At 39.2% G+C, this 9,418-nt stretch overlaps 1 protein-coding gene across 1 annotated transcript; it reads left to right on the forward strand.

Annotated features, from left to right (window-relative positions):
- The first annotated feature begins 1,442 nt into the window (after positions 1 to 1,442).
- wnt4b (wingless-type MMTV integration site family, member 4b) lies at positions 1,443 to 5,358 on the forward strand. The gene is made up of 8 exons (XM_046848351.1): positions 1,443 to 2,488; positions 3,117 to 3,270; positions 3,791 to 3,875; positions 3,990 to 4,121; positions 4,279 to 4,421; positions 4,525 to 4,665; positions 4,748 to 4,910; positions 5,189 to 5,358. The coding sequence occupies exons 1-8, from the start codon at positions 2,400 to 2,402 to the stop codon at positions 5,356 to 5,358; spliced, it is 1,077 nt and encodes a 358-aa protein (XP_046704307.1). The 5' UTR covers positions 1,443 to 2,399.
- Positions 5,359 to 9,418: the final 4,060 nt, after the last annotated feature.

A 9,418-nucleotide genomic window follows, 5' to 3' on the forward strand; every position in this document is an offset into this window, starting at 1 on the left:
CATTTCAATTAAGTGATCCTTACTTAGTGAACTCTTCTCTGTGTGTGTGTGTGTGTGTGTGTGTGTGTGTGTGTGTGTGTGTGTGTGTGTGTAGAGGAGAAAATATGTGCTGTGTTCTGTACAGCTCCTGAATTCACTGCTCTGACTCAACAAACTTTATGAAGAACCAGGTGAACATGATGTATTGTAGAGGAGCATTAAGCAGAAGTTCCACTTCATCATCACTCCTCACAGAGAAATCGTTCACTTAGTTATTCTTTATTCATTTATAAGATTCTTTCACTTCGCTGACCTCGTCATGGCACGTTTTAGGGGGGTTCGTGTTTTTTCATGTTGACTGAGATTATGTTGGGTTTATGTGGATATGAGAATTGTGTGGATCTGTGTAGGTGGGGCATCATCTCCGATCTGCTCACCTTTACTTCATACCACTACACAAGAGAGATTTAGAAGCTCACTTTCCAGCATCACAGAGCAGAACTGTGACCTGTTGCATACCAGGACCACTTTTTTATTTACATTTTATGTATTTTTTTTTATTTTATTTTACAAAAAGTGTTTTCTGTTTTTCAACTTTCCAAAAAATTAAGCAACTTCTGCATTATTTTTTGTGTTTTTATGCCTTAATTTCAGATTATTATATTTAGTAGTAGTAGTAGTGGTGGTGGTGGTTTTAGGGGTCCCACCGGTTGCTCTGCCCCGGACGTGATTTATTTCCGTCTTCCAGGTTCAATATTTGTGGTCCCCTCTTGTCTAAATGTCATCCCTTCCTCCGAGACAATACGGTGGGGTAAAGGATGACAGAATGGAGGGAGTGTGGGAGGAAGAGTTCGACGGAGGGGGCACACTCGTAAAGAACAGCAACAAAGTTTGGGAAAATTAAACAAGATGTAAAGGGGACAGCGGCATCTCCTCTCTCTCTCTCTCTCTCTCTCTCTCTTTCTGTCATTCATTCATTGTATTTATCCCTCTGTTTATTTATCACTCGTTTTTTTACGCAAAAGACGTTTTTGTAGGAATTATAAAGGGCTGACATTTTCTGACACAGACTTCACAGACACTGGGACACAAACATACGTCATGAGTATTCAAACAGGAATCTCCTACATTCTCTCTCTCTCTCTCTCTCTCTCTCTGCCTCTGCCTTATTCACACACATGACTTATGCATAAGGTTAAGTATAGCAGAGGGCATTACAACACTCATCCATTTAATAGTGTGTGTGTGTGTGTGTGTGTGTGTGTGTGTGTGTGTGTGTTTCAGTGTTAAAATAAAGTATGATTAGTTTGTGCTTGCAATCAGTTTATTCAAATAAAAGTCACTTATAAGAATGAAGCATTCATAATATATAATATAATATCTATTAAAGACAAAATGCATACACATACACATATACAGCGTGTTCAGTGCTCTGTCATAATGAGGCTGAGCTCATCTCTCTCTCTCTCTCTCTCTCTCTCTCTCTCTTTCTCTTTATAACCCCTGTGCCACCTCCTTTACCTCCACTGGTGCCTTCACACTTCTCCGGATCGTCCTCCTCTAGAGGAATACACCCTTTTTGTTTTTGTTCTGGACACACTGTCTCTACACAGGGATTATAACTGGGGCTACATTTGACCTTCAATTCTAACTTTCTTTGGACTGTAATTAATAATTACATCTTTAAATTAATTTATACAGTCCAGTTACAGACCAATGTGTTCTGATACCGATTATTATGATAAAACGAAAGACTGGTGACTTATCAAATTATTAATCCTTACATAAATAAAGCATGAGTAAAATCTTACTGAAGCACTTTTAATTTTCATCGTGCTGGATTTATCTTTTATTTTTGTCGTTATTATTATTGGATGGTTGCTCTGGTGAGCTTGACAGGTAAGACTCACTTCCTCATTACATTTAAACATCGCTTTTTTGTTGTCTTGTGACATGTGACACATTTTGTTAATGGTGTCCTCTTTTAATAATTTTATCAGATCAATAAATGATAAGCAAACAAAACAAAGTAATGCTCTCAAACAATCAGAACACACCATACTGTTCTTGACCAATCGGAACACAGCAGATGAGATTGTTTAGTATGTTTATGTGTAATGTTACAGCTGCTGATTACTGAAACTCCTTTTTACAGATATGTGGGGAAAATCCCCAACACAGCAACTGAGAGACTGAGACAGACAGACAGACAGACAGACAGACAGACAGACAGACTGATGGACAGACACCTATCGACTGACCCAACAAACAATAATACAGGCATATAAACAGGTAGACGTGATCAATGGAATTATAGACAGATGCACAAACAGACTGATGACTGATTGATAGACAGGCAGATAAATAGATAGATAAGCAAACAGACAGATAGAGAGACAGACAGAAGGATAGACAGTCTGATGCCCACTGTCTCTTCTTTTAATCGCACGGGACGACGCCTCCTGCTGTTGCTATGGGCAACCCACCTCACCATGGCAACAACCTGGCTGTAAGTGAAAGTTAATGACAACACACATATGTAAACATTATACTCATATGTGCACATTTCTAACAATTCACCTGAATTGAAAGTAGCTGTACCGCTGCGGCCCGGGTTCGATCCCCGGCCAGGGAACCAACCCCAGCCTCTCTTAGTGCCGGTCCCAAGCCCGGATAAATGGGGAGGGTTGCGTTAGGAAGGGCATCCAGCGTAAAAACATGTGCCAAATCAAACATGCGGATGATCCTCTGATGATCCGCTGAAAAGCCGAAAGAAAGTTAGTAGCTTTAGAAGTGGAGAAATGGGTGGGTTTTAGGGTGGAGTTAGGGTTATTAATTGTATCTTTTACTGTATGCAGTGAGTAAATCTTCTTCTACCTCTGTACAGTAACAGACACACTGTCCTGTCTGACTCTTTCTGTCTGTGTTCCACCTCCTCTTTGTGTCTATCTCTCTTCCTGCTTATTAGTATCTCCTCCTGTCTTTCTTAATGTTTGTCTGCATACTACTGTTTGTTCTGCTGTCTACTATCCCTTTTTGCCAATCTCCTTGTATCTGTTTATTAGTCTCAACCTCACAAACCTATATAACTTTGTAACTGTATATCTCTCTTAATTTGTCCGCCTGTCTGTGTGCAGTTCTCTGATGCGTGTGCCGCGCTCTCGGCCGGTGTCTGGTTCAGGGGTGTGTGTTCGTCTCCGGGGCCTGTCAGTGGGGCAGATGGCTGTGTGTAGGGCACGAGGGGAAGTAATGGAGTCTGTTCGCAAAGCAGCTGAGATGGTCATCGATGAGGTAAGAGAAAATGCAGAACAGGCCATGGCCACAAGCAGTAGCAGTAAATACACATATACAAATGGAAGGTGGTAGCTTAGTTTAAGACTTTGGATCCAAAGGACGTGAGTTCAAATCCCAGCAACACCAGGCTGCCATTTCTGGGCCCCTTTGCAAGGCCTGTAACACCATAGCTGCTCAGTTGTATGAACGAGATCAATGTAAGTCGCTCTGGATAAGGGCATCTGCCAAATGTTATAATTGTAATTGTAAATGTAAAAATTACAAACTCTAGGTAACTAATCCCAACCCTAACTCTAGCTTCATGCTAGTGTGCAGCCAAAAACTCTCTGGTGCCCTCTAGTGGTTGTCTTTATGATACACAAACGTTTCGAAGTCAGTAGACCTTTTTCCTCATAATAAATGTGTTAAGTGTGGTTGATAAGTTTTGGACATAAAAGCCAAGCCTCAAGAACCTTCACATACTTTCCAACATACACTTGATTATGTGTGTCTCTGTCTGCCTGTCTCTTAATCTCAGTGTCAGCATCAGTTCCGTAATCGGAGGTGGAACTGCTCTACTACTCCTCGTGGTGTTAATGTGTTCGGCCGGGTTATGAATCAAGGTCAGAAATTTCACCTCTAACATCTTATTCTCACCTTTCTCTCTCACACACACACACACACACACACACACACACACACATTACCTTTAACACATGCTTGTGCATGCATTGCAGGGACACGGGAGGCGGCGTTTGTCCATGCCCTGTCCTCTGCAGCTGTAGCTGTTGCAGTGACAAGAGGCTGCAGCCGAGGGGAGCTGGAAAGGTGTGGCTGTGACCGCAAGGTCAGGGGAGTCAGTCCTGAGGGTGAGTCAGTCCACGCACACTTTGTTATCCATCAGCTAAAGGTAGCTCAAATAAATATACAATGTCTTATCTTTCTTTTAAATAAGCAAGCTTGAGGTACATCACGGCACTGTTATTGCCAATCCTCATGTCCTCGTGTCTGTGTGTCTCTTTGCAGGGTTTCAGTGGTCGGGGTGTTCAGATAATCTGTCGTATGGTGTTGCGTTTTCTCAGACATTCGTAGATGAGCCAGAGCGTGTAAAGGGCACGTCATCTGGGCGACCGCTAATGAACATCCACAATAACGAAGCAGGACGAAAGGTGAGCAGAAAAATTCAGCATGGAATAGATGCTATTAAACACAAAACCACTTACTTCAGTTCAATTCACTCCATTTTTTCTTTGTATCTCTCTCTCTCTCCAGGCTATCCTACACAACATGCAGGTGGAGTGTAAGTGCCATGGTGTTTCAGGTTCCTGTGAGCTCAGAACGTGTTGGAAGGTGATGCCCCCATTCCGCAGGGTCGGCACTGTACTGAAGGAACGATTTGACGGAGCCACAGAGGTACAAGGCCAACATTATTTAATAACACTAATCAGACATATTTATACGTTTCTTGGAATGATCTGGGATGTGCCATTCTCAGGTGCGTCTGACACGTATTGGCTCTCGTGCTGCTCTGCTGCCAAAGGACCCTGATGTGAAGCCGCCAGCTGCACGAGATCTTGTCTACTTGGCCACTTCTCCTGATTTCTGTCGCCTGGATCCTGAGAACGGCATTCTGGGAACTGCAGGTCGCCGCTGCAATGGTAACTATTTACATAATGGTACATCATGATGTCTTAGTGCCCCACCTCCTTTCCTTAGAACTGCCCTCAGTCCTCACACACAAACTATTACAGCACTCATTCTTTTCTCAGTTGGCCCCACCCACTCATATTAGTTAAATATAGGTTTAAACCGTTGAACCTTTTCTTTGTTCATCAGTATAAACTCAGGCTGTTACAGAACTTTTATACATCTCTCTCTCTCTCTCTCTCTTTCTCACTATTCCTCTCTTACACCTACCTACTCCTCCGGAACACAGGGACATCACGTTTAGCCCCGGATGGCTGTGAGCTGTTGTGCTGTGGTCCGGGTTTCCGCTCGGGGCGAGCCGAGGTGGTTCAGCGCTGCTCCTGTAAATTCTCGTGGTGCTGCTCAGTCCGATGTCAGCAGTGCAAAAACACAGTGCTCATACACACCTGCAAAGAGTGACGTGCACACACACACACACATGGAACACACATATGTAGTTTTTCCATCAAAGTCTAGCCCGAAAAAGAACTCAGACACCCTCATACTGTTAAAAACACAATTAAAACACATTTTTATTATCCACTAAAAACTGACTAGTATAGCTGTGACTGACAGACATTTGGGCTAATCACACTATCCCACAGGCTATGCAATCACTGGGACTTAAATTCATGGTGAACTCATTGGAAGCCTTTTCTGTTGTCATGCAAGAGTTCCCTAACATAGAAAAATCAAGACTCACCATTCAATAAAGACAAAAGTAACAGCACCTTAGGAAGGAGGAGATGTTTGTGCTGAGCTGCATTAGTGGAAAAGTTAAAGCTTGCCATACGTTCACTTCCTAGTGTTCGTTTGATCATTTTCTTTCAGCTCTTTATGAGTTTTAGAGATTTGTGGGTGTGGATACATGTTTATCAGCTGCTATAGATCTTTGTGCACATGCATTTACTAAACCACTGATAAATGAGGCCCAGTCATAAGAAATATAAATCCCCAGACAGCTTACAAATCAGCAGCTTTACTTCAATTCACATTCTGTGTAAAATACATTATTATAAAAAACATGAACTTATAAGTAGGAAAATAGTAACATATGAGATCAAAACCTGATATGTGCCACACATACATACACACGCAAACTAACTGGATAAGACAAAGCTTTAAGGCGGAGATTAACCTGTAACACACAGTTGTAGTATGAAAGAGTGTAATACATGTAGAATAGAGCATGCGGTGTGTTTGTAATATTCAGCGTTATTGATTATAATCTCATATTTATTTCAGAATCATTGCTCTGTAACTGTATTCATAAACACTGAAAGTCACAAACTTAATAAACTCATCACCATGTTTACAGCAGCACCGACTCCTCTCTGTTCATCCGATTAACAGTTTAAATGATTATTCATTTGTGATTATTACTATTAGTAAACAGTGATATTATTATTGTTGTTTTGTTAACAATCTTTTATCTTCATAAGGCACAAATATGAAAAAAACAACTGAAACCACAACATACTGTATATTCTAATAGTTTCCACAAATACAAATACAAATACAAGTACAAACCATTAGCTGTGAACCATTAAACCCATTATCATATGGTTTCCATTAGGTCATTTGTTTGCACATCATTAAATCATTATCATCAAACAAGAGAAACAAGTTTATAAAGTTAATGATGTTATAATGGTTCCTACTGGTGTCCAGTTAATACAGTGCCCTCCAAAAATACTATAAGCACCCTAGTAGATATCGGCAAAGAAGACTGTAAGAATTTTTTTAACCTTTTTAACTTTTGCTCAAAAATGTACAAAATACTCTGCTTTTGCGGATATCAGACAGCAGCAAACATTTTGCATCACACATGAATTTGCTAAAAAAAAATGTATTGTAAGTGTGGCACAATTACTGGCACCTGAATTTATAAGTAAAATATATAAGAATATTCACATTAATATTTTATATTTTTAAGTACATCTTCGTAATTCAAAATGAGAGATATAAATATCTGGGGAACACCTAGGTCAAATTAATCAAAATAGGTAAAAGCCTTAATTGGCAGGAAAAGGATGTTACGCTTTACAAACTGAAAAAAAGTTTGTATTGAAAAATACAAACTTTTTTTCAGTTTGTAAAGCGTAACATCCTTTTGCTGATATTTATATCCCTCGTTTCGAATTACGAAGATGTAATTAAAAATATAAAATTGTTTATACTTGTTACAACACAGTGAAATTCTTTCTTATCATATCCCAGCAATGTTATTAGCTGGGTTCAGATCACAGAGCCAACCATGATACAGTAAGCACTGAGGGTTAAGGGCCTTGCCCAGGGGCCCCAAGGGTGGCCCAGAGCCTCAACCACTGAGCTCCCACCTACACACCTCTATTTTTTTGTCTCTAGTCTTTACACATGAACTTGCTGAAGTTAAACTGTCAAATTACCTTTAATTTGCAAATGCACATTAATGTCCAATACTAGAATGCAATCAGAGGTATTCATCTTTTATGACACACCCACTATAGTACAGTATACCTCTCGAAGTAGTGAGAAGTTATAATGCATTATAAAATCACACATTCAGTAAAATAAAATTTTATTTGTAACATACACATTCATACAGAATACGACATGTAGTGAAATGCTTTGTCACGACTGCCCAACATGTAAACATGAAAAACTTGTAGAAAACATAAAATAAAAAAAAAAAGAATAAAGTAACATAATAATTAAAATAAGTATAAAAGTATATTAAAAGTATAGTCTATATTATTATTATATTATTATTATAGTCTATACTATAAGGTGTGTATGTGTATATATATATATATATATATATATATATATATATATATATATATATATATATATATATATATATATATAAAACATACATAAATTAAACAGAAAGGGATATGTCTATGACAGATTTAGTACAGACTAAATTGTCAAAACAGTGTGATTGTCATTAAAGTCCTGGTATAAAAAATAAAGTGTAAAGTGCAAATAATGCAAACATTACTGCTGACCTGCTTCTGTGTAACCGGGTTACTATTAACATCTAAGAGAACATTATAGGATAAATATCTGGTCCCTCCTACTACTACTTCAGACACACACCACTCTGATACATAGTCTGTGTATGTGTGTGTTTATTCTTAAAAGTAAGTAGGTCACACGTCAGTGCATCCTTCATGGTTTACGTGCTCTTCGCTCCATCTCTAAGTGGCCTCATTTTCAGAGCATGACACAAGTATTATGGGATGCAGTGTGTGTTTGGGAGGGGGTGACTCCACCTCCTCAATCCTGATTCTGATTGGTGACCAACAACAAATCTCCACACACAAATCTCCATGGTGACCGATTCAGTAGGAATGTGTGTGTGTTTAGGGTGTAAACGTCATTGTCATTGCAGTTGCATGTCCACTGCAGCTGGAAGACTAACATCTCATCATCATCCATGTCCTGTATATAATAATCTATAATCTGTACTGCATGATCTACTATGTCTTATCATGTCTGCCCTATAACCTGATCATGTACAATCCATAATCTACAATTTACAATAACCAATTATTCATATTCTCGGGGTTAATACGTTATAATTTCCATAGTAACAGCTCATTCACAGGGACGTGTAACCGATGCATAAAAACACTGACACATGGAAACTTTTTGTCAGGAGATTTAATTTAACATTTATGGAAAGAGTCTCTGCTGCATCTTCAGTTGAAACAAAGACACAGAATTTCAGCTCAGATCAGATTTGAACTCACCATTGTAACCACTGAGCTACCACCTCCTCAACTCGGATTTGTCCCACTCTAAATCATACACAGAGATCAAGTAATGCCATAAGGTTACATTTACATTTGAACACGTTTCAGTAGATAGTTATTAGAGACTGAGAGAGAGATTGTGTGTGAATGCATCTGTCATGTCACTAACAATGAAACTGTTCTTGGTAACCTCTTTTTGTTATATATCTGAATTTTGCATTAATATTCTCCAATTTGTCAAATTCTCCATCGCCATTTATCAAAATCGCCATATTCATCATATAAAAAACATGAAGAAAACAGCTGTCTCTCTCTGTATTAAACCATCAATGTTTTACTTTAGTTATAGTGATTTTAAGGCTGTGAATTTATTTAGAATGCTGATTAATCTCACTGCAACTACCTCTGTCTTCAATAGTCTGACAATCGCACCTTCATTCCAGCCGATCGGAACCCAGTATTCAGATACAAATCTGTTCAGGTATTTATATACATACAGTACAGTGCATGCACATATATCTTATATTTGCACTCACTGTCCTGGTGCTCCGTGTGTGTGTTAGTGTTCGTTTTAGAAACTGGAGTAGTAGTGAGGAGAGGAGGTGAGAAGAATCTATGTGGTTAAAGCCTCTCTTTCTCTTCTCAGTCATGGTCACGTGGTTGCGGAGGAGTTTCTCATACAGTGGGACAGTCTGTATACGTTGGTGGAGCCTATAGGATCCTTTGTGCTCTGGTTC

This window comes from Silurus meridionalis, chromosome 4, assembly GCF_014805685.1.
Source record: "Silurus meridionalis isolate SWU-2019-XX chromosome 4, ASM1480568v1, whole genome shotgun sequence".
NCBI classification, from domain to species: domain Eukaryota; kingdom Metazoa; phylum Chordata; class Actinopteri; order Siluriformes; family Siluridae; genus Silurus; species Silurus meridionalis.